A 25,201-nucleotide genomic window follows, 5' to 3' on the forward strand; every position below is an offset into this window, starting at 1 on the left:
TGACCTTGCCATAGGATGCTATATTGCTATAGGACAAGTGAAACCCTTGTGCCATACATAGGAATCTCTGATCCAGTTAAAAATCTCGTTCAATATGATATCAATCTCATAGTTTCAGTTTGGACAATACAAGAAACAATAGTAAAACCAAGTGAGTGTTATTTGGTGGTAGAGCTCGGTACTGGTCAATGCCGTTTGTGTCTTACCGTTGAAAAGCTTTGTGCACGATAAAGGCCATGTTCGTTTGCCTGTCACTGGATTCAGCGACAGCGATTAGCGACCAGCGACAATATGTGTTGTTCGTTTGCCTGTCGCTAGCGGCTGTCGCTGTGTTGTTCGTTTGACTGTCGCTTTAAACAGTCGCTATATTTTAAAATTTTAAAATTAATTTGATTTATTTGAATTTAATATATTTTAATTTAAAAAGATTAATTTTAACTTAATTATATTTTATTTTAATTTAGATTATATTTAATTTGATTTATTTGAATCTAATTCAGTTTAATTTAATTATATTTAACTAAGTTTAGTTTTGATTATATTTAATTTAGTTTAGTTTAATTTATTTTAATTTATTTTTGATTATTTTTTTAATTTATATTTTTGATTTCTAAGTTGTTCGTTTGCCTGTCGCTGGATTCAGCGACCAAAAGCAGCGACTGAAAATTGCGATCGCTGGTCGCTGGCGGCTGTCGCTGCGATTGGTCGCTGAACCAACGACATGCAAACGAACAACTTTTGGTCGCTGTCATTGGTTTCAGTCGCCAGCGACAAGCAAACGAACAGGGCCAAAAAAAGACATATGGCTTAGTTTTTAGAGTGTTCATAAAACATTATTGTGAATCAGTCGGTCTGGTCAGACTCTGTGAAGTGTGACTTTTGTTGTTGAACCTGTACACAAATGTTGATGAATAGCTGGTTACAACAGTTACTCAAAAAACCTGCACACAAATTTTAATCAACCAGCTTTTTTGAGTTGCATTCGTGAAAATTTGATTAAAAGAAGTAAAACAGATATGCACAATTACACATCAATCAGAAATAAACAAATTATCAAAGTGTGGTAATCCCTCTTTTTCCTTAATTACCGAACTTAAATAAAGACAAAACTCTTATCCAAGAAAACACTATTCCTCAGAATATCAACAAAAACCCTTATATAACAAAAGTATATTTTGTATACACATACCATTATTAATAGAAGAAACCAATATCTCCATGAGCTAGACAAGCAAATCAGCATAAGCATGGAGTCCATGGCTGTTCATGTGCTGCTTAAGCCTGTACAATGCCCGGCTCTCTAACTGCCTTACCCTCTCCTTCGACAGTCCGTAAATCTCTCCTATTTCCGATAACGATCTCTGTTTACCGCCATCAATCCCAAATCTCAGCTTGATGATCCTTCTCTCCTTTGGGCTCAGTACATTTAGGAGATTCCGTACATGGTTCCTCATCATCTGCTTCCCCACGCTCATCGTTGGTGTCTCAATCCCACTGTCTGGTGTTATTTCCTGTGGGATTAAACGGTTATTACCCGGTTTTGCTCAGTCAACAGAACATCTTCAAAGACAGTTACCTGAAAGGTGGTGTCTTGATCAGACCAAATGGGTTGTTGCATTGAAAGAGGTGTTCTTGTATTGTACAGCAGTTTATCCAGCTTCTCTGTTGAAACCCCAACGTGGCCTGCTAGTTGCTCTTTACTTGGACGGTAGTTTCCTTCCTGCACGCACGTTTTCCTGGCTTCGGATACTTTTCCAAGTAGCATGTATACGTTCTCCTGTGTCAACATGAGTAGATTATAGCAATTCTTGCTTTAAAAGTAGATCCTTTAGTAGAGATAATGTCAGGTCTGATCAATTCTTTAACAAGTTTGTAGTTACCGGTAAACGGATTGTTCTGGAGTTTTGAAATATAGACTTTCTTATGGATTGCCGAATCCACCAGTAGGCGTAAGTAGCAAATCTGCATCCAGATTGCGGTTTGAACTTCTCTACACTTTTCATTAGCCCCATGCTTCCTTCCTACGAACCATTAGATAAGCATAAGAAGAAGCATCATGAGAAATGGACATCAAATTAGATCACTCTATCCCACACCAGAAATATTGAAGAGCTTGACAACAGTATCAGATATTTTACAAGAAATTTGTGCCTAGACAAAAATAATGGGTTCATTTGAACCTGCAATAAGTCCTGAAAGTTGAGCCCACGATTCTGATATTGTTTAGCTATATGGACTACCAGACGTAGGTTTGCTGTAATCAACTTTTCCCGGCTGCTTCTACCACGGTGGATTTCAGATTTTAAGTCAGGGGAACTTATCCCCATAGCTTCAGCCCACTCGCCTATTGTTGGTTCGCAGCCGTTTTGAGATTCAAGTTTAGTCTTTACCTTCTCCAACTTTAATAAATGCTGATAGATCAAAGATTATGGAAGTTAGCACCGGAGAAGCTCAACAAGAAGGAAGTCCAAGGACACATGAATAAGGAAAGCATGAACCTGTATATGTGATATCAGCTCAGCTTCCTCTTTAGCAGTCAGAAGTTGTTTTGTCTCAGGTCCCCACAAGAAGAGCTGAAGCGCATCATCAGTATCAACCCCTTGTTTAAACTTTTTCTTGGCATTAATTTTCTGAGGAACATAACCCTCATTGTCCACATCGTTTGATTTAGGAGCCCGTCTGTTCTTTGCTCGTCTCTCCAGCTGCCGCTTCGATCTTACTATGGCTCCCTTTTCCGGTAAGGACATAGAAGAGCTAAAACCAAACATCCAGAAATACAAAGCTTTTCACATTACAGCCCAAAAGTAGCAAAGAAGCAGATAATGCCAAGACAAACAAGGTTTAAAAAAGCAACCTAGTGGAGAGAGAACCCCTGGTGTTGTCAGATGGATTAGCTTCAGTGTCGTCAGCTAACAATGCAGCTTGTTTTGAAGCTGATAAAGCCTTCTGAGCTAGTGCAACAATATCACAAAGCTCTGCATCTGCTAAGGGCGGTACAACTGGCGGCAATTTCGTTTCAGCTGTTAAAGGAGATATCAATCTGCAAACACCATAGAGCTTACATCATTCAGAAAACTCAAAGATTGAATGAAAATTGAAACTGGTGGGTTTAAGAGAGGAAGAGGCATTACAAATTCCATAAACCAGCAGAGTGAAGAAGTTGCTGTTCAAATTTCTCATCTTCTCGAGATGAAACCAATTCATCAAACTGCCTCCTCTCCAGAGTCAACTAAAAGCGCAAGGAACCAAATCTCGATCAAAGGCGGATATATAAACAAGAGGACTAGAGAGATAAGAACTTTATGATTGATTCATGCTTTTATGACAATATTGCTACTATAAAACACACCTGGGATGTTCTGTCTTCTCTTAACGCATGTGACAAAGGCCTAGACTCTTCCCGTGGCTCCTGTGAGAGAACCGACGCAGGAAAATGTCGAGATAGAGAATTGAGATGACGTGAGTTAACTACAGGAGTTGTTGTTTGCTCATGAAGCATCACTACTGCAAAACACCAACAAAGAAACAAAAACAAATCAGAAAATGCTAACTCAAACTCGTATCTATACAAGAATTCAAATTGAAATCCATGAACTTCAAACCACAAGGAAAAAGAAACATATCCAGACGAATCCAGCAGAGACAAAAATCCATCAACGGGCTCAGTACCTGAGGAAGGAGAAGAGTAGCTCTTGAGATGGGTCTTTGTCTGAAACGAAGGAGACGAAGAAACCAAGTTCCTCGTAGCTTCCATTTCACAGAATCACCAAAGTAAAAAAGACTCTGTTTTTGCTTCCACGAATGGCTAAGGAAGAAGAAGAATAAGAACATGAGGCTACTCTACAGAGCCATGACGAACAGATAAGGCGACACACTCCCAATTTTTTTTTCTAAAAATTAAAACTTGTTTGTTGCCATGGAAGTCAGATTTTGTTCTCTCTCCCTTTTTTTTTCCTACTTAGTGGACCAGATTGAGTCTCTTATTGGGCCTAAAAGCCCAAATATCCAAAAGCTAATTCGAATCATCTTCTTCTCCCTCTCCTTTAGGAACCCTAAGATTTTCTCTGTTAATCAGAAAAAGCTTGTTCATCATCACTGAAATTAGTTTACAAAATCGACGAATTCGGAGATGATTTTTCAGAAATTGTGCACAAATGAGTCCAACCTCAACGCTATAGCTTCCAAATCGCGTTTTCAAACGCAGATCGGTGTTTCGAAATCCTCCTTTGGCGGCTGCGGTCGTATCTCCGCCAGGTCTAAAGACCGTCACACTAAGGTTGAGGGAAGAAGTCGTCGAGTTATGATGCCGGCTCTCGTCGCCGCTAGGATTTTTCAGTTGACGCGTGAGCTCGGTCACAAAACTGATGGAGAAACCATTGAATGGCTTCTTAGTCAAGCTGAACCGTCGATTATTGCCGCTACTGGCTCCGGGACTAAGCCGATTTCGAATTCGGTTGGTGTTGCGGCGGTTGATTCCTCGTCGCCGATGATGTTTGCTATGATGCAAACGCAAACGCAAGAATCGCCGAGCTGTACGCTGGATCTGTGTCAGCCAATCGGAACTCAGTATCCGGTGAATGGTTACAGTCATATGCCGTTCACAGCCATGCTTTTACAACCGATGACCACGGCGGCGGATTCTGACGTTGAGATCGCGGCGGAGGAGGAACCTCACCACCAGTAATATTAGGCTTTTGGTTTAGTAGAGGTTTTAATGTACTCTTCGTAGGTTTGGAGTTTCAAATTAGGATTTTTAAAAGTTTGGTAATGTTATTTTGCCATTAAACCACTAATTTGGTTTAGTAAACAAATTGATTTAAAATTAATGTCATATGTTTAAAATGTATATATGATTTTCCTCTCTATTGATTTGTTGTTTGTAATGCTTAAAGTTCTTAAGCCAAACCATTTAAATAAATAAAAACTTCACAAACAAAAAATTCTCATGAAATCCAACTATTTCTATTTTTGGTAAATAAGTTATAAGAAACCAATCATTTTTCTCAGCCATTTTTTTTCTTGCATTTGCTAGAAATCTGGACCTCCTTCCATGACTCTTACGATTGACCCTTCTCAACTCTCTTCTTTCACACAAAGTCTCTCATTTTGCAACTTTCCAACTTTTGATCTCAACGTCATCATTTCAAGATTTTCTAATTTGTGTTTTTTTTTTCTGCAACAAGCTCGCTCGTTAGTTTTCTTTAAATTCTTCTTCTCCATTTTTTAAAGAACACTAATTGGTTTTCTCTTGTTTCATTGCCGTAATTTTTTATAAAAAGGTGGATGTTTTGTTCTCAAGACATGATAGAAAAACACAAGACATCTCTACGAATATTTCTATTGGTAACTTCCAATGTTTCTATTCCATTGTTAGGTCAAACATTTCAAATATCTTGGTTCGGACGGTTCTGATTTTATATCAAGACTTTGATTAAGAACAATGAGATTTAGGGTTGATGTTTGTTGGACACAACACATCTTGTTGTTCTTTGTATTTGCCTTGAGTCTTATGGCATTGGCATTATGTCTGGATGGAGATGATTACAGTAAAACAGGGAACCCAAAAGTTCTTATTTCGGTTACAAATCTTATATATACCCGACTTCAGAATCTAAAGAATGTCTTAAAGGCTGACGTCGATCGAGATTTAGGATATTGCATCAAAAATTTGTAAGTATTTTCAAAATCCTCTAATGTAGTCCCATGTTTGAGCCAATACATCCATTTTATATTTTTCTTATAATTTGTTGATAATTCAGGAAAGGTGATTGGAATGAAGCATTTAATTTTGATAAAAATCTGGACTTCTTAAGCAATTGTGTCAAGAAAAATGATGGTAAACAAAATAAATGGTTATATTTTTTTTAGTCACTTGAACATTGAAATTTAATGGTCTGGTGTTATGCAGGTGACCTCACAGTTAGACTATGTACAGCTGCGGAGATAAAGTTCTACTTTAGTAGTTTTGTTAGAAGAGATGAAGCAACAACGGTTCATGTAAAGCCTAACATCAACTGCAATTTAGCTAAATGGGTTTCCGGATGCGAGCCAGGATGGAGTTGCAATGCAGATGATGAAAAAAGATTTGATCTCAACAATGGAAAAATTCTTCCATCTAGAACTCGTAAATGTCAACCTTGTTGTGAGGGTTTCTTTTGTCCACAAGGTCTTGCTTGCATGATACGTAAGAAATCCTTATATATACATGTTATATCAACATTTTAAGTACTAAATCTTTAATCTAACATATTCATTGTTGTTTATCCTCTGACTTATGTAAACAAAGCGTGTCCATTAGGCGCATATTGCCCGCTTGCCAAGCTTAATAAAACAACAGGATTTTGTGAGCCGTAAGTTGTTAGCTTTCTAGATTAAGTGAGTAGGCTAATGAAAAATATCATTAGTGGATGATTGAAAGAGTTTTTACATTGCAGATATAATTACCAAATTCCTCCGGGAAAGTTGAATCATACATGTGGTTCTGCAGATAGTTGGGTTGATGCTGAGAGTAGTGGTGATATGTTTTGTTCACCAGGTTCATATTGCCCAACAACGATTCGAAAGGTCACTTGTAGTAGTGGGTATTGATTCTTTTATCTCACAACTCTTTTTACCTTAGCTTTCTGAATAATTTGTTCATATGTGAAATATTCATCAAATTTGGTTACATTAAGGATGTAATGTTTTATGTATTACTCAGGCATTACTGCAGACAAGGTTCTACTTCACAAAAACGTAAGTTTCTACAACCAAGAAAATGAACTGTTTTATCAGATGATCGTTCAAAATATGTCACAAATTAACTTAATCGTTCATTCTCTTTTTGGTGACCATTTTAGCATGTTTTAAGCTCGCAACATGTAATCCGAATACCGCAAACCAAAATATTCATGCCTACGGAGCCATCTTAATTGTAAGTTTTTGTTAATAACAAAAAGAATTGCTTTAAATTTGTTGGAAATTAAGTATAGTTTTCATTTTTGTATATGTAGGCGTCACTAAGTCTTCTCATGATCATGGTTTATAACTGTTCCGATCAAGTTCTTGCCACTCGAGAAAAAAGACAAGCAAAGTCGAGAGAAGCTGCAGCGAGACACGCAAAGGAAACAACACAAGCTCGAGAAAGGTGGAAAACTGCAAAAGGTGTTGCCAAGAACCAAAAGATGGGATTATCTGCACAACTATCTCAAACATTTTCTCGCATGAAATCTGCTAGAAAGGATGCCACACCTGCTAAAGCGTCAGGAAAGTCAAAAGACAAGAAAAAAGAGCCAAGTAATTTAACCAAGATGATGAAATCAATGGAGGAGAACCCGAGTAACAACGAAGGATTCAATGTAGGAACCGGTAGTAAACCTGGGAAGAAGCCGCAAGCTCCAAAGGGTAAACAACTACATACTCAAAGCCAAATCTTTAAGTATGCTTATGGTCAGATTGAGAAGGAGAAAGCTATGGAGCAAAACAACAAGAACTTGACATTCTCGGGAGTTATTTCGATGGCTACCGACACTGAGATGAGGACTAGACCTGTTATAGAAGTTGCGTTTAAGGATCTAACCCTTACATTGAAGGGTAAACATAAACATATATTGAGATCTGTCACCGGAAAGATCATGCCAGGTCGTGTTTCTGCCGTCATGGGTCCATCAGGAGCTGGAAAAACTACATTTCTTTCTGCCTTGGCTGGAAAAGCAACTGGATGTACGAGGACTGGTCTAATCCTCATAAATGGTAGAAATGACTCCATAAACTCATATAAGAAGATCACTGGATTTGTGCCACAAGATGATGTTGTGCATGGCAATCTTACCGTCGAGGAGAACCTTCGATTTAGCGCAAGATGCAGGTAAAACCATGGTAAATTTATTCTCATATCATAGAGGAGATTAAGAGTCCATGTCTTAAAAAATTGGTTACATTTTATTACATAGAGTTTATACTTATAAAAAATGTTGCATATCGTTTATTTATATATATTTCTTTACATGCAGATTAAGTGCTTATATGTCAAAAGCAGATAAAGTGTTGATCATTGAAAGAGTGATTGAAAGCTTAGGACTACAACATGTAAGAGACTCGTTGGTTGGTACGATAGAAAAAAGAGGAATCTCTGGAGGACAAAGAAAACGTGTGAACGTTGGTGTTGAAATGGTCATGGAACCTTCTCTATTGATATTAGATGAACCCACTACAGGTTTAGATAGTGCATCTTCACAATTACTTCTTAGAGCACTTCGACGTGAAGCACTTGAAGGTGTTAACATTTGTATGGTCGTGCATCAACCCAGGTATGTTATCTCCACCATAAATTAATTTATTTTTTCCGTTTCACAAAAAAATATCGTTTAAAAAAAAAATTGCTTAAGAATTATGCCTGTTTAAAATATTAAGCTAAGTTAAATACATTTAGTTATGAAACGGATAGAGTAATTTGTTTTTTTTCCTCTTATCAGTTATACAATGTACAAAATGTTCGATGACATGATCATACTAGCAAAAGGTGGCCTTACCGTGTACCATGGATCAGTCAAAAAAATCGAAGAATATTTTGCTGATATCGGGATCACGGTTCCCGATCGTGTCAATCCTCCTGATCATTATATAGACATTCTTGAAGGCATTGTGAAACCAGATGGTGATATAACTATAGAACAACTTCCGGTGAGATGGATGTTGCACAATGGTTACCCTGTGCCTCACGATATGTTGAAGTTTTGTGATGGACTTCCATCATCATCAACTGGATCAGCTCAAGAGGATTCCACTCATAATTCTTTTAGTAATGATCTATGGCAAGATGTGAAAACTAATGTGGAAATCACGAAAGATCAGTTACAACACAATTACTCAAATTCGCATGACAATTCTAATCGAGTAACTCCTACCGTAGGTCGACAATATAGATATTTTGTTGGAAGGTATGATTTTTCTAGATTTGATCGAATGAAATTTTGTGGTTGCTAGTTTTCATATATGTACATTAAAACTTTAGTCTATATATTTCAGGGTTGGAAAACAACGACTTAGAGAAGCAAGACTACAAGCGTTAGATTTCCTAATATTATTAGTTGCAGGAGCTTGTTTAGGAACTCTTGCCAAGGTGAACGACGAGACGATTGATACACTTGGCTACACATACACCATTATAGCCGTCTGTAAGTTTTTTACGTACACTAATATTAACTTATATTTACGAGTATTCGCGATTTTGGACCGTTAACTAAGCTTTTTTGTATGTCCTTATCTTTTTTGTAGCTCTTTTGTGTAAGATCTCGGCGTTGAGATCGTTCTCTGTAGATAAACTACAATATTGGAGAGAAAGTGCCGCTGGAATTAGCAGTTTGGCGCATTTTATGGCTAAAGATACAATGGACCATTTAAACACAATTATGAAACCTTTAGTGTACTTGTCCATGTTCTACTTCTTCAACAACCCGAGATCTAGTTTCGAAGACAACTACATTGTACTAGTATGCTTGGTCTACTGCGTAACAGGCATGGCTTACATTTTTGCCATATTGTACAGTCCTAGCGCTGCCCAATTGGTTTGTCCTCACTTTCTCATAATTCATATATAAAGGAACCAAAAAAACTCACTAACCATATGGTACCTAAATTTGCGGTTATTGTTCTTGCAGTTATCGGTGTTAGTCCCCGTTGTTATGACTCTTATTGCGAATCAAGATAAAGAAAGCATGGTTCTTAAGTATCTCGGAAGCTTCTGCTACCCCAAATGGACTCTCGAAGCTTTTGTCCTTTCCAATGCTCAAAGGTAGAAAGTTTGAAGATTATTCTTCTATCACATAATCATTCTTAATTCAGAAAATTTGATTTTGGATATTTTTTGTTGGGTTAGGTACTCTGGAGTGTGGGTGGTGACTAGATGCAGTTCATTGGCTCAAAACGGATATGATCTTAGTGATTGGATATTATGTCTCATTGTTCTCATTCTTATGGGACTAATATGCCGATTCATAGCTTATTTCTGCATGGTTACATTCCAAAAGAAATAATCTAATAATTACACATGATTAAAAAAGCTTACATTTTGTAAAAGTCTTCTATTTTTCATACGTTAAATATTAAATGAGTTATATAAGTAGTTTATAGAATTAGAGAAGAAGGGATTTTAGAACTCTTAATATACTTTGATGCATTAGGGATTTTGTTAAGTTGTGGCTTTTAGTTGTGCCCATAAAAATGTAATAGTGTCGTCTTGGGCGGATTACTCACCTAATATATATATATATATATATCTTCTATTAAAATGTTAAATACAACATTACATGATTTTCTTGTAATGTATACAAAAACAAACTAAAACAATTTACTAAGTTAATAAACTTTAAAATATCAAATGTGAAATATACCCGGCTTTACATACCCTTGCGGCTTCACATACCCTTGCGTAGCCTGAGAAAATCTATCAATTCAGAAGCTACTCACCCATTCTTTTGAGAAAAATAGATATATCCTTCTTCGGTTGGCCTTTCAAGCAACAATTTATTTATTACATATGGCAAGAACGAAAAGAGAGGAAGTATAAAACGCATTACCGGACTTACAACAAACTCACTCGTACGATAGAGAAGGTGATACTGTCGCGAATCATGTCTTTGAAAAACTACGAAAACAAGAGGATGTGAGGGTAGCTGCAACTATGGTTTAGCTCTAGACTTATTCTTATTTGTATTACTTATCAGATATACCGACTAATCAAATTTTCCAATCTCCAAAAGAAATTCTCTCACTTCTATTTTTCAGAGAGAAGGTGATTCCCCGTTTACCGGATTTAAACTCCAAAAAAACTTCTCCTCTCTTCACTCTTTAATAAACAGTGAGATCCAACGGCTAATAGCATGGCACAGATCTAAACCTAAACCTAGTAGCGTATAAACCGCTGATATAGAAGAGGCAACCCCTTGTCTCGCTTTCTTATCTTTGTTTCTCCCGATCGAATAGAAAAAGTCTCAAATTTCTCTGGCAATCTCTACGTCGAAACCATGCAAAGTTCTTTATCTATCTGTAATCATCAGTTAACTTAGCAGATCTGTGTCATTTATATTGAATTTATTTATGCAATTGTAATCGATCTCTTTATCTATATTGAATTTTATAGAATCCGATTCTATCGCAATCTACTTCCCTCGGTTTCGCAGTTTGCTTATGCGTTTTTCAGTAATCAGTTAACTTTGCATAGATCCATCTCAGTTATGCAATCTAATCGATCTCTCATCTCATGTATATTGAATTTTATTCTATCTCAATTTGTTTAAGCCTTTTTCCGTTTTCGTAATTCTCTCTCTTTTTGTTGTTGTTGCGTGAAGCTTCTTACACATGCGTCTTCTGGGATGTCGACGATTACCCAATCCCTAAAGATATCAAGATTTGGGTTTATGGTTTGAGAGTTATGGCTAATTTCCCAAAACAGATCCGGAATGATACAACGCTACGAGCTGCCAACCTTTGAGATCAACTGTTGCGTCAAACGACAAGGCACCAGAAGGTGATCTCTATGTCATTCCTCTCAGACCATTTAGGGGATTAATGTAATTTCATAACACTATTTCTTGATTTCTTGATCTCTCTCCCTCGTCCTTCTTCTTCTTCCTCATTCCTCTCAGACCATTTAGGGGATTAATGTAATTTCATAACACTATTTCTTGATCTCTCTATATAAACATCTTAGTTGAGACTATTATTATTATCAAAACCACAGAACATATACTTTAAAAAAAAAAATATACAATTGTAGTAAGGGGATAACATATATTTTCTTATAAATAAATCCATCTATATTATCAAACCTAATTTCAAACCGAAACTTCCTCACTGTTTTTTCTTTAATTTCGTAAGAAAATATTTGGTGGTTCGTTTGTGGGAATCGAGGCTTATGGTGAGGATGAGATCCCCGAAGCCTTGGATGAAAAATTGATCGAAGACGGAATGATCATGTACAACCCCAAAGGTATATTCCTTTACCTAAACATCGTAACACTTTTTCTACTTATATTTATGTATGTCTGTCATGACCTAACCTAGATCTCTGTGTTGATATGTATTAGGTTCAGTTAATTTAATGATAGAGGACATTACGAACATAGAATGTAACTATTCTGATAAGCCACACAATTTGATGGTAATCTCCAAAAAAATCCCTGAAGACAATGAGTCCATGAGGGTTCTTTCGGCTTTGAGATCGAGAGGTCGCAATGTTCTGTTGGTACAGCCTGACGATGAGGCCGCATCAGAAAAGCTGTTTCTTACTCCAGAGTCCATATCGGACTGTACAAGATATTTAAATGGAGAAAAGCCTATTGACGAAATTGTTGACTATACTTCTTCTTGTACTAGCTGGGAAACTGATACGGATTATTATACTAATACTGAGAAAGTGGAGGACTCCAATGTTCTCTTGGTACAGCCTCATGATGAGGCGGCATCAGAAAAGCTGTTTCATACTTCATTACTACGTGATCTATTTTTATTTTTATTTGTTTATGCATGCGTTCTCCGTTTTGCAAACACTAATTTGCTCTCTTTTTTTTTTTTCTTCTCTCCCAATTCTATCGTGATCTCAGTCGAAACCATGAATGAAGATTTTTCCAGTAAGATATCTCTCTTCCTCTAATCGATATATGTCATATAATAAATTAATACGGTTAATATGAATTTCCATTTTATGAAACCTTGCAGGGCCTATTACACGCGTTGATGGGCGTAAGACAGGCGTCTTCTGGGACGTCGATGATTCACCACTCCCTAATGATCTTGTTGGAATTGAACCTTTGATTAAACCTGCAGAAGAAGAAGAAGCTTCAGCGAGAAGAAGAAGTGCTCATAGAGCAAAGGCAAAGGAAGAATAAGAAGAAGTCGTGACAAGGTCAACGACACATAGAGAAGAAGGAGCAAAGTCAACAAGAAGAAAGGTGTTGGGCTTTGTGTGGTTTGGTCCTAAGAAGACTAATGGGCTACGTTTTTGGTTAAGGCCCAAATTAAAGGAAGTGTGTTTTGTTAGTTAAAGTGCTAGCTAAAGACTAGAGTTGTGTTGTGTAAGAGTTGTTGGTTAACCTTGCTTGTGAGCTTGGTTATAACCTTAGGTAATGATGTCTAGAAGTAAGGTCTAGGTCTAAGTAGAAGTATGGTTGCAAATGTGTGTGGTCAGTAGAAAAACCACTATATCTATGTGTGTGTGTCTTGTAAGAAAAGTATCTTTTGATCCAATAAACAAGATGTAGACAATTAATTGTTTCTCTCTTCTCTCTTACTAAACGTTTGTGTAACAATCAAAGAGAGTAAAGAGAGAACAAGGTAATCTCTGTTTCAACAACAAAAGAAACAGAGAGATACTAAAGAGAGTGTGAGAGATGGTGAACCTCTAAAGGTTAAATAGAGGAAGAACCTGAAAATGCAACAGATCTTGATCCTCAATCGATCTATCAGAAAATCAAATCAGTTCTTGAGGAAAAAGAATATTTTGGTGAGATGACAATATGGGCTTATGCTGAGAAGATATCGTTCTCGGATGACTTAGTGGATGAATATCGGAAAGCCAAAATTTACTTTCTTCCCGGAGGTGAATTCTCTCAACTCTTTGTCTCTCTTACATATATGTATATGTAATCTCTTTCTCCGATCATGCATGTATATTTTTACAGGTGATAAGAATGCGAGATTTTATAGGATGATACATGACATTCAATTGTGGGAAATAGATACATTACCTCTGAGGTATTCTACAGAATCAAATGTGATCGTCATCTCAAACAACATCCCAGGTGACATTGACTTCATCGAATGTCTTAAATGTTCAGCTTCGAGAGGTTACAATAATCTCTTAGTACAGCCTAATGAGGCTGCACCCGAAAACCCTGAAACCTCAGAATGGCCAGGATACCTATTGCATGGAGGAAAGCCTATCGGCCGAATCAGATATTTATAACCGCCGCGCAATCAATAGTTGTTTCCATTGAGCGGAAGAAGAAACATAAGGCAGCGGTGCATATCTCCCGTTTTACTACTGGTATGAGTCACAGAGATCATCATGACTCAGCTGTTTTATATCAAACTCACTTAGATTTTAGTTCTGCTTCCTTATTGTAATCCTAAAATTGTAGTGGTTGTTTGATTAATTCTGTTTTCAACTAAATCATCTGATCTCAGGTTTCGCCAAAAGAATATATTACTTGTATTTTTAAGCATCTTTGCTAGTTTGGTTTAATTATTCCTCCGCTTTAAACCTAAGAGCTCAGACAAGGTTTTGTTCTGAAACATCAACATCAACACCATGCGAGTCTTGGACCCTTTTTGCCCATGTTCACTACACTTTCTATGTATGGCGCAACCATTAAGTTATTTAGTTTCAAAATCCCAGCAATGAACATTTTAACTTGGAAATCAAGTAGCATTTGTGTTACTAACGTTACTAACAAAAAGTTAGATAGAGAATTATCTAACTTAATGGTCAGATAGAGAATTACCAAAAAGTTAGTTTCTTCTTACTCTTTAGATCAATGTTACTAACGTTAAATTCAGAAATGACATGTGAACATGGTTATTTACATATTTTTGTGACCTGCAACTTTAGGAGTTGCAAGATAAGTAAGTCAGGTCAAGTGCGGGAGTGCTCTGATCTGACTAGCAAGCTTGATATCACCGAGGCATTTGTTACTATGTTTAGATTGACTTTCTGTGCTTCATAACTATATCAATATCAATATACTCTTGAGACTTTAATGTGCTGTCTAGAAAAACTTGAGCCAAACATGCAAAGTGCTTGCTTCCACAAACGCGGAATTGAATAAATCTTAATATGCCATGAAGGAGAAATATTTCATCATTTGGGAGCAGAAAAAAGCTGGTATTTTCTTTAGTTTGCTCTTATCAAATGCTTAAAAAGTTTTCTGACATGTCACATTTTTCCAGAAAATGTACTGGTTCGACAAGCTTGCATTTTGCAATCCAACTTACAGAATGCTACTAGTAAAGACAATGCTTCATTACACCAAAAAATTGGTATCTGTATTTTACTACTTCGGCCTGTCTTTTCATTAGCAATTTCATAAGAACTGTTAATATGCGATCTTGATTTGCTGCTTTTCGGGCAGAGAGGACAAGCTCAGTGCAGATATTAGAAAAGTGATAGACAATTATCAAGTACAATTTTCTGAACAAATTTCCGATCTGTTCAATAGGCTGCTTCTTGTCTGTCCCATAAAAATGCACACCTTCAGGGTGTTAACAAAATGTCCCAGTCTCGTTTAGAGGCCCACAACTAGGTATAAAACTGTTTTGTTCTAAAATCAATGAGTTATGTCTTGTCTAGTTTTTTTTTTTGGTCAAGGGTAGCATAAATTTATTCTGGAACTTGTTAATGTTCTGACAGTCTGTGTAACAATATCTGCAAATTTGTTTGTGTAGGCCATTCTAGAAATGAAAAAGAAGGTTAGAGCTTCAAGGAATTTATATAGTTCTCACTTGGAGGCAGTGCAGAATGTAGTTCGGTTGCACAAGGCAAACTGGAATATGCTTGTCTTGAGGAAGTTTCAGCATTGACTACTTCAAGTGCATGTTCCATTGATGAGGTATGCCTTGTTAACTTTCTTCCTTTTGTTTTAGTGACTTTTGGTGTGTTTTTGAAGTAGTTGTCTCGTCAATTTCAGTTTCTTGCTTCAGGAGATGAGACAACAGTGTCGCTATTTGATGAACTTCAGAGCACTCTCTCGTCCCATCAGGGAGAAATGGTTCTCTTTGCGAGGGAACTGAGGCAGGTCAGTGCGCTGAGATATAACATTTATTGGTCTTGGAGATTTACAAGAGTTGTTAACTGATTGTTTCTCTTTTGTTGCTTATAAGAAGAGGTTCCACACAACACAGGAGATGTTTGAATACACAAGTATGTTCTTTCAGAAGCTTATGGAAGAGTCTAAAAATTCTGAGAGTCGTGTTGCAGAGGCAAATAATAGTTACATAAAACAGAATTTTTTATTTTCAGAAGACTGACGAGGTCATGATACTACTACATCTCTGCAAGTTTCACGCTAAACATCTTTGCTTGATCCCATCTATAACTGATATGTGTTGTGCAAGCTCAGTCAAAATCTGATACAGATAAACTTATAGCAGATTTAACTAACCTAGTCTCAAGTCACATTCTGTTAGATTTTAGTTGAGTTTGGTCGCTTGCTTTATTTAATTAGAGGTGTGTCTTGTCTTAAGGGTAGTTATGTTAAGAGTTACAACTCTTGTTATTAGTGTTGTTTGGATGAATACTATAAGAACACGTTGTCTTTGTTTGTAACACAGTTCAGATTCTCAATTAATAAAGTTTCAGTTTTCACAACTCTGTTTCTGTCTCTCTCGTCAAGTCTCTCTGTTTATTTATCAAAGTCCTTTGATAATCCAACACATTCGTCCATGGCCAACACGAATTGGTTCGTTGCTTCTTCCTTTATTTGTTTTTTTCTCTCTTCCTTTTTTTTGCAACATAAACTGTATGTGTTGCCTGGCAGGTTGATTCAAGACTTCATGATTTCAAAGATGCCGTCTCTTCCAACAAAAATTGTCTTGCACGAACATGTCTCTGCTGTTAATAATCTGACTAATGATGCAAAAATAAAGCGGGAGACATTCTCCATACAAGCTGAGGATGAAGCCAGAGAAGGTGCTGACTTCTCAGCTGCAAAACATAAGTTCCTTACTATGTTTTGCAATTCCTTTGAGTTGCAATTTTTCAGTTGTGCATTTTACTACCTCTCTGTATTTTTCTCATGCAGAATCAGCTTTCAAACACCGCAAGAGAACTCATGAATTTCTAAAGGAGATGAACAGTTGCACATGTCTCCTCATTTGTTAAGTAAGTGTTTTAAGTTTTGAAGATACATATCTGAAATTCTGATCTCTTCATCCTCAGCTTGTATGATTCGTATTTCAGTAGTTAAATTTTCTTTCAGACAGGGTTTAATTTGTTCAAAAACATCAAGAAAATGCGTATCTTGGACCCTTTTTGGTCATGCTGTTTTGTGTTGTATGCATGCACACACCACTTGATCACTTTCTTTGTATGGCTCAACCATGAAGATGCTTAATTTCAAAGTCCCAACAACGAACATTTTAAGTGGGAAATTTGAAAACGGTTTGGACTTGGATTACGCCGGGTCCTAAACAAAATATAATGATGATCTAAACCGAAATCCTAAACGAAATTACTGAGCCAAATTGATTAAACCGGGCGAGCACCTCTTTATAGAAAGTCTCTTGAGTTTGTTACTAACATTGTGAGTGGGTGACTTTAGTTTTTTACTTGTTGAGTCGTAAAACGCGTAACATATATTTGATTTTTTTTTTTTTTTTTTTTCATTCCATGCTTAAATCTAAAAATGAATGGAGAAATTATCTGTCCCACACTTCCCACACGTTAAAAAACTTACTAAAATTGTTGGCCAATTAACATACAGATTTTTGGATACCAAGCATGAAATTGACAGACTTTCTTTCATCGTACACGTTAAAAAAAAAACTTACTAAAATTGTTGGCCAATTAACATAGAGATTATTGCCTTATTGGATACCAAGCATGTGAAATTGACAGATTCATCGAACACGTTAAAATACTACTAAAATTGTTGGCCAATTAACATAGAGATTATTGGATACCAAGCATGAAATTGACAGACTTTCTTTCATCGTACACGTTTTGCTAGTATAATTCTTCGAAAACAATTGAATCACACGTCACATATAATACAGATAACACCTTAATTTAAAAAAAAAAAAAAAAAAAAAAAAAAAAAAAAGTTTTTCACTTTAATTATGTGTAATTGCATGAAAAAGGTGTCACACGTCAAAACTTACTGATTTTTATGACTAAATTAGCAGAGATATTTGGTGCCAAGGATGACGTGAAAGGTTTTTGTTTCCACGTACACATCTACTCATCGACACGGTTTCAGTTTTCACTTTAATTCTTTGAACAATATACTATTCTTCCCTTCATAAAACAGTATATAAATACGGGCCAGTGGGCTTGCCAGGAAAAGGGAAAACAGAAAAGAGAGAGGGAGAGAGTCTAAGAGCATGATTATTGGTAGTATCTTAGAAATAAATCTTAGGAATATTTAAGTAATATATTTGTAAAAGTGATAGTTAAGATATAGTATTTTTGGGTTAAGATTTTTGTGTGATTAATGGTAGGTTCTTAACATGTGGTTCTTAGAAAAAAAAATATTAATACAAAAATAAAATTTATAATTATAGAAAATTTTATAATTGTTGCAAATTAAAAAAATTAAAACATACATGAGATACAATTTATAACATAAATAACATAAAGCACACATATTTTAAACTTAATTTCTAGAATATTTTGTCCATATATGCTCGACCAAATCCTTCTTCAATTGTAGATGCATACCTCGATCACGAATTCGAGTTCTAGTGGCCATCGTATCGAAGAAATTTGAAGGCATATCTGTAGAATATGTGAAATCCACCCGTGAACTTCCTGCAGATTCCGCTTGTTCGAATTCGGTCGTATCAAACAGAGTATACCCATCTCGTTCGTCTTCTACTATCATATTGTGAAGTATTATACATGCTCGCATAATATTTCCTATTTTTACCTTATCCCAAAGAAGAGCCGGATTTTTGACAATAGCAAATCGAGCTTGCAAAACTCCAAAAGCACGCTCGACATCTTTACGGCAAGCTTCTTGATGGGTTGCAAATAAAGATGCTTTTTCAGTTTGTGGAAGTGAAATAGATTGGATAAAAGTAGCCCATTTAGGATAAATGCCATCCGTGAGATAGTAACCCAAATTATACTCGTTCCCGTTGACTGTATAATTCACTGCTGGTGCTCGCCCTTTTAAGATGTCATCAAAAACCGGAGAGCGATCTAGAATATTAATATCGTTTAAAGTACCTGGCGGTCCAAAAAACGCATGCCATATCCAAAGATCTTGGGAAGCTACAGCCTCTAAAACGATCGTTGGTTTTCCAGAGGCACGTGTATATTGTCCTTTCCAAGAGGTAGGGCAATTCTTCCACTCCCAATGCATACAATCAATGCTTCCCATCATCCCGGGAAATCCTCGAATCTCTCCAATATGGAGTAGTCGTTGAAGATCTTCTGCAGTGGGTTGTCGTAGGTACTCATCTCCAAAGCAATCAATAATTCCGTCAACAAAATGTTCCATGCACTTCATCGAAGTGGTTGCACCAATCCGGAGATATTCGTCAACCGCATCAGCTGCTAAACCATATGCAAGCATACGAATTGCTGCTGTACACTTCTGTAGTGTAGAAAAACCGTATCTTCCTGTAGCATCTCTTTTTTGTTGAAAGAATGGAATTGTGGAGAGTCGATCAACAACACGCATGAATAATGGCTTGTTCATTCTAAAACGGCGTCTGAATAGATTAGGAGGGAAAGTTGGATTTTCTGCGAAATAATCGTTCCATAACTGGATGTGTCCTTCTTCTCGATTTCTTTCAATATGGACTCGTTTTTTCCTCGGTTTTGCGGTTTGTGGACGATCACCGTAAGAATACAAAGAATTATCTATTTCTTGCTGTAAAATATTACTAAATTCTTCGTCCAACGCTTCTTCTAAATTTTCATGGGAAGATGATGCCATTTACAATGTAGAATTGTTTTGGATTTTTTTGAGTAAAAATAGAAGCCTTGGCGTAGAAAAGAAATTGGAGATTTTAGTTGTAGAAAAGAAAAAGAAGCCTTGGAGATTTTTGTTGCAAGTAACTGTTTTTAGAGTAGAAAAGAAATAGAAGCAAAGTAAGAAGGAAAGAGTCTGGACAATTGATATTACAAAGTGATATTACATGGTCATATTTATAGTGGACTACACAAAACATATACATGGTTAAGAAGCAAAGTGAAACATGTGGCTACAATGAATACTTGTATCCGTGAACAAACAGAGAGGACTTGTGGTAAAAAGAAAACTCATTCAAACATGTGGTTAGAATCAAGACTTGTAGTGTCCGTGTACTTGCTGGAATCTTGTCCTCTTTAACATGTCCCCTTCTTGTCAACTTGTCTTTTTGCTTCACGTGTTGCTAGTGAAGCAACTTGTCTATCCTGCACAAAAACACAAACGTGTTACCATCACAATATCACAACTCCACTTGTTTGTCATGCACTTCAACTATTTCAAGCAAAACTGATTCATACAAACACAAATTCATACAAACACTGATTCATTGATTCAAACAAGTTCATACAAGCAAAAGACTTAACTTATGACAGAAAACACAAATTGAAATACAACAAAAAGACAAACTTATGATACATGAAACAAAGAAAGCCGAACTTATGATACATGAAACAAAAGAAATCCTTCAAGCATTTGACAACATGTCATTTATGAGCTTGTCTTTTAAGGCAATTTCTGTGTCACTAAGCTCTGTTTTTGCAAGTAGACTATCAAGCATACTATGCTTGCTCTGTTTCTCTTTTAACTCAAAGTTCTTTTTTGAGATCTCCCATATGCCCTGCAACCTAGAGAGACCATTGCCTTCTTCTCCCACAGTCTTTTTTGCGTTGGCCTTTGCAGCCTTAACACCAATAGGACGATGCATTGCTTCCTCTACTCCATGGGACAGTGGCTGACAGCTTGAAGGCTCAACAGACTCCTTAGTCTTTCTTCTTTTAGACTGTCCAGTCGGTTTAGTAGTAGGAGCTGAACACCATTTTTGATCATGGCGAAGCTCTCTCCAAGCATGCTCAAGATTGAATTTTGCATCATAGTCGTTGGTGAAGATTTGGTGAGCCAGTTTCATCACATCATCATCATTCTGGCCACTTGATTGCTGTTTTAACGCAGCCTCATAACTCCCTACAAACTTGCATACACCATCATTGATCTTAGCCCACCTCTGCTTTATGTGATCTGGCTCTCTCCTTTCCACACCTTTCAGATTTGGACTTGCACCATAATAGTTAGCAATGCGTGACCAAAAAGCATTACCCTTTTGTTCATTGCCTATTACTGGATCCTTACTTGTGTTGAGCCAAGCACTGATGAGCACCACGTCTTCTGTGGGAGACCATTTCCTTCTCCCTCTTTTCACCTTGGGTTTGTGTGCAGCTTGGCTTGGAGAGTCAGCTTGGCTTGGAAAGACAGGGACATCATCATACGGATTGGCTTCTAGATTGTGAACCTCTTGTTGACTAGTTAAGAGGTTCACAAAGCCTGATCCATGACTATATGGATATGAATCCATAGCCTAGTTCTCTGGTTGGTGTTGAAAGGAAGCAGGATAAAAAAAGAAGAAGTGTTTTTGGTGTGTGTAAATCAGTATTAAGTTAGAGAAGAAGAGGTTCATATATAACAAGAGAAACGCTTGGTTTGTGTTAAGTGTGACACTAAATTCTTTACCTAATCAAATAAAACACAGAGGCTATAGGCATTGATAACAAAGATTTGTTGTTGAGTAGGCAGGGAATTATTAAAAAAGAGTAGGGGTGTGTGTTTAAGTGTACGTGATAGAACATAATGAGAGATAGAGTGTTTAGGTTTTTATTAAAAGGGAAGAAATCAATTAGACAAGAAGTTTGACAGATAAGAAATGAATTAGACAATAAGTGCTAGGTGTTTTAAGTGTGACACAACAAGCAATCAATACCAACTACCAAGCATTGAGTAAACACAAAGACAACAATAAAAACAATCAAATCAAATTAAAGCATTTCAGGCTTAAACTTTAAAGACAAATAAACATATGCTTCTATTAGCATTGGCTCATGTTATTTGTGCGATAGATTAGGTATTCTACTTGAGCAGAGATCACCAAATAAACACTTGGAGAAACACATTCAAACCAAATTCAATCATTTTAAAAAACTGCAAGTTCAAGCATTACATTGATCTAATAACATACACATAAATAAGACTAACTGACATATGAAACAAAATTAAATATGATGTAGACAATCAAATTAAAGCATTTCAAGATCTTAACCTAATCTAAAACAAACAAGATTTACTCATTCAATGATTTAATATCTTCACATAGACTAAAACAAACAAGTTCATACAAGAATTACCTTCAATGAGCTGTTACTCCGTACTCCATGTAATGAACCTCATCTCTAATAAACCTCATATGTCGCAAGTTCTCCAATTGACCTTGCCAAAAACAGAGAAACATATCAAACTCATCAAAAACAAATCATCTCAAATCAAAGCAATGATAACAGAGAACACGTATCAAACAGATCAATTTTATGGTTCAAAACGACACTATCTGCGATGTTAAATGGAAACAAACGGATAAATTACGAATTCCCAATCTTTTAACATCATATGAACCCTAAAAACTTATAAAACTTTCTGCTAACAAAACCCAACCCTAATTTGGTTTGAAAACGACATGCAAACATCAGAGAACACTAATTTTGATACAGTCAATTTCCAATTGTGAAAAACCCTAATTTTCGAAGCATAATTAAAACCCTGATTTTCGATCTACAAGTGAAATCAAAGAGTTACATACCATTTATCCCGCAGATGATGATACAGACGGATCAAAAATGCAATCCCCACTCAATTAACCTCTCTATTCGACGGAGGAAGCCGATTGATAGAGATTTCTCCGGCGGAAGTTTCAAGAACTTGAGGGAGAGTGAGACAACATCGAAGAGTGAACATAACGACTGCTCAAACACGAAATTCCTTTCAAGTGCTACTCTCAATTCGACGGAACAAGACCGTCGGAGAGCTTAAATCGTCGGCGTTTACAAAACAGAGAGAGAGAGAGAGATGTGAAATCGCTTGGCTTGGAGAAAGAAAACACGGGAGAAAAAAAAAATTCTCCTTTTATTTGTTTTTTTAACATGTTAGAGCATGACACGTATGAACATCTTAAACCAACAAAAACATCTTACCTAAGATATAAATCTTAGATCAATTTTGTTGGTTTGATTATATTTAATCAATTTTAATACTAAGATATCTCTAAGATGTTGCTGTTAATCATGCTCTAATATTATATATACACGCTACACGCTTTTGTCTAACCTCAACCTAAATCTCCGTTTAGAATCTCATCGCATATCACATCTCCGACTCGTTCGTTCTTCGGATCTCAAAGATTTCGGATCGGAGCTATGAGCCGTGCAGGTTCCGTCGGAAAGGTATGTCTCTTGGTTTGTAATTTACGAAGCTAGGTTTATTACTATATCATGCTCCTCTTTATCTTGATCCATAACTGGTTTTGGTTTTAATTTTGACTGTAGGTTAAGTCCGATGATGAAATAAAAAATTTCGGTGTTGCTTGGCTTTGGGATTTCGAAAACATGTGGTTGGAGAACACGGATCACCCTAGTTTAGATCAACTTCGTGAGAACGTTGATAAAGCACTGAAAACTCTCAACCCTCTCTATTTCCTCCACGGCAATCCCATTGGCTATGGAAAAGTAAAAAAAAAGTAATAAAGCTGCTGTTAAGTATCTGAGAAAAAAAGATTTCACTTTTCACAATGAGGAAACAAGAACTGTCCATTGTTCTACGTGTGGAGTCATGATGCGACAATCAAGTATTTATCCCAACGGTAAGATCCACCTCTTAATGATTTTGGTGTTCTCATTACTCGTCCTTTCTCTGAATTTTGTTCTTCTTATTTTTCAGATGATCCTCACGAGAGGAAGACGGACATAGCCGATATCTCTCTCGTGAAAGAGGCCATCTTTCACGCTATGGATTCAATTACTAATGAAAAAGTCCCTCGCAACATTCTTTTGGTATCAAATGATAAAGATTTCAAATGCACTCTTGAAGCTTTGAAACTCAGAGGTTTTACAGTGATGGCGGCAATCGAAGCTAAAACTCCAAATCACATGTATGCGGATATTTGTGGCAATGGTACTTGGTGTTGGAAGGAGATGGAGAAAGGAGGTAAGCATATCTCCAAATCAATCATGAAATAGACAAGGGAGAGTATGAAGAGAAGAGAAGATTGTTTTTACTATGCTTTTGTTTTTAGTCTCTGCTTTCTATGAACCGATTCTTCCTTATCATGCTTCATTATCTAATAGTATACATCATAATAAAAGAATTAGGCTACTTGATTTGACCTCTTGTGCACGGGTGAAATATATTTGTTTTGTTAATGCCATTTCTAGTGATCTATATAGCTCATCAAGTTAAATAGTACACATTTTTCTCGATTTCCTTTTCATTGAATACAAAACCAAAACAAAAGCTGAATCAAATGACTATTTTAGATAGTTTTGTTAGTAGCACTTCTGAATTTCACAAGAGACTGATTTGGTTTTTAGATGAACGCTTAGGAAGATCTTGAAGAAACTGCATATGGTGCAAAAAGCACTTGACTTGTCTAAACTCTCTACCACTTTCTCTAAACCTATATGTATCTCCAGCAGCATCGGATCAATCCAGACTCCCTTATTTCCTACCCAGTGCAAGCCCTGGAGCGTGAGAAGAATCACAAATACAGAGTTAGGATTGAGTATTTAAACCATCTACTTATTGAGTTTAAATTGAGAGATTAGATGATACACACCTTGAGGACCAAAGTTTAGTCTTGGAGATTTTTTTTAGCAGACGAGGAAGCATTTCCCAACCTTAGAGTTTAAATACATCCCCTGGAACACACACACAAACAATCTAGGTCTGGTCATGATCAGAACAGAAAAAATAAATGATATTACTAAAGACAATGAAGAATATATAAGACAAAGAAACAGACCTCAACAGAAGCAGAAGACAGGGAAAGGTACTTAACATTGCACATCCAGCTGAAGATCGTATATAGATTAAGGTAACCACATTGTCGTTGCTAATCAACATTTAGCATGACTTGATGAAAAAGGAAGACAGTACTAGAAGGAAAACGGATTGCCTCACGTTCCAAACTCGTTTTTAAACGCAGATCAAGATCAAGAATCGCGAAAAAGTTTTGATCCTCCCATTATAACATGTATCTTTTTCTTCGGACCTTTTGGGGTATCCGATGACTGGGCCGTCTTTGGCTTTTTGCTCGGAGGAGACGGATTCGTTCTCAATCTGGTCTATATCTCTTGCAACAAAAATATATTAATGATTTGTTAGCACAGATTCACATGCCCAATACCAAAGTAGTGACTACTGACTCGCGGTTGCAACTCAGTTTTGCAGCCCGCTTCCTGACGGCTCTGATATCGCATGGTCGTGGCAGCCTC

General features: G+C 36.6%; 5 protein-coding genes and 1 long non-coding RNA gene across 6 annotated transcripts; 4 read left to right on the forward strand and 2 right to left on the reverse strand.

The window, feature by feature from the left end:
• Nucleotides 1–1,003: 1,003 nt before the first annotated feature.
• LOC9317550 (RNA polymerase sigma factor sigF, chloroplastic) lies at nucleotides 1,004–4,054 on the reverse strand. The gene is made up of 9 exons (XM_021028232.1): nucleotides 3,670–4,054; nucleotides 3,350–3,504; nucleotides 3,132–3,229; nucleotides 2,855–3,040; nucleotides 2,499–2,754; nucleotides 2,181–2,411; nucleotides 1,881–2,021; nucleotides 1,577–1,777; nucleotides 1,004–1,511 (listed from the first exon to the last, which is right to left on the reverse strand). The coding sequence occupies exons 1-9, from the start codon at nucleotides 3,752–3,754 to the stop codon at nucleotides 1,224–1,226; spliced, it is 1,641 nt and encodes a 546-aa protein (XP_020883891.1). The 5' UTR covers nucleotides 3,755–4,054; the 3' UTR covers nucleotides 1,004–1,223.
• An 18-nt stretch (nucleotides 4,055–4,072) lies between these two features.
• On the forward strand, nucleotides 4,073–4,789 carry LOC9317551 (transcription factor TCP11). Its single transcript, XM_021028233.1, has one exon. The coding sequence runs from the start codon at nucleotides 4,130–4,132 to the stop codon at nucleotides 4,682–4,684; it is 555 nt and encodes a 184-aa protein (XP_020883892.1). The 5' UTR covers nucleotides 4,073–4,129; the 3' UTR covers nucleotides 4,685–4,789.
• An 88-nt stretch (nucleotides 4,790–4,877) lies between these two features.
• On the forward strand, nucleotides 4,878–10,228 carry LOC9315706 (putative white-brown complex homolog protein 30). The gene is made up of 14 exons (XM_021028234.1): nucleotides 4,878–5,670; nucleotides 5,760–5,836; nucleotides 5,909–6,184; nucleotides 6,287–6,350; nucleotides 6,435–6,581; nucleotides 6,701–6,735; nucleotides 6,840–6,913; nucleotides 6,993–7,846; nucleotides 7,992–8,288; nucleotides 8,454–8,918; nucleotides 9,007–9,155; nucleotides 9,256–9,545; nucleotides 9,639–9,772; nucleotides 9,857–10,228. Exons 1-14 carry the CDS (start codon nucleotides 5,441–5,443, stop codon nucleotides 10,011–10,013), a joined length of 3,249 nt encoding a protein of 1,082 aa, XP_020883893.1. The 5' UTR covers nucleotides 4,878–5,440; the 3' UTR covers nucleotides 10,014–10,228.
• A 206-nt stretch (nucleotides 10,229–10,434) lies between these two features.
• LOC110229129 lies at nucleotides 10,435–13,325 on the forward strand. Its single transcript, XM_021028235.1, has 5 exons — nucleotides 10,435–11,025; nucleotides 11,328–11,506; nucleotides 11,857–11,968; nucleotides 12,066–12,608; nucleotides 12,697–13,325. Exons 3-5 carry the CDS (start codon nucleotides 11,947–11,949, stop codon nucleotides 12,864–12,866), a joined length of 735 nt encoding a protein of 244 aa, XP_020883894.1. The 5' UTR covers nucleotides 10,435–11,025; nucleotides 11,328–11,506; nucleotides 11,857–11,946; the 3' UTR covers nucleotides 12,867–13,325.
• A 5,014-nt stretch (nucleotides 13,326–18,339) lies between these two features.
• Nucleotides 18,340–22,752, reverse strand: LOC9315708. The gene is made up of 3 exons (XM_021028236.1): nucleotides 22,516–22,752; nucleotides 22,067–22,148; nucleotides 18,340–20,098 (listed from the first exon to the last, which is right to left on the reverse strand). Exon 3 carries the CDS (start codon nucleotides 19,635–19,637, stop codon nucleotides 18,348–18,350), a length of 1,290 nt encoding a protein of 429 aa, XP_020883895.1. The 5' UTR covers nucleotides 19,638–20,098; nucleotides 22,067–22,148; nucleotides 22,516–22,752; the 3' UTR covers nucleotides 18,340–18,347.
• A 317-nt stretch (nucleotides 22,753–23,069) lies between these two features.
• Nucleotides 23,070–24,148, forward strand: LOC9317552. The gene is made up of 3 exons (XR_002332364.1): nucleotides 23,070–23,155; nucleotides 23,258–23,571; nucleotides 23,649–24,148. It is a non-coding gene; the product is annotated as an uncharacterized LOC9317552 (long non-coding RNA).
• Nucleotides 24,149–25,201: the final 1,053 nt, after the last annotated feature.

This window comes from Arabidopsis lyrata (assembly GCF_000004255.2).
Source record: "Arabidopsis lyrata subsp. lyrata unplaced genomic scaffold ARALYscaffold_4, whole genome shotgun sequence".
NCBI classification, from domain to species: Eukaryota; Viridiplantae; Streptophyta; class Magnoliopsida; order Brassicales; family Brassicaceae; genus Arabidopsis; species Arabidopsis lyrata.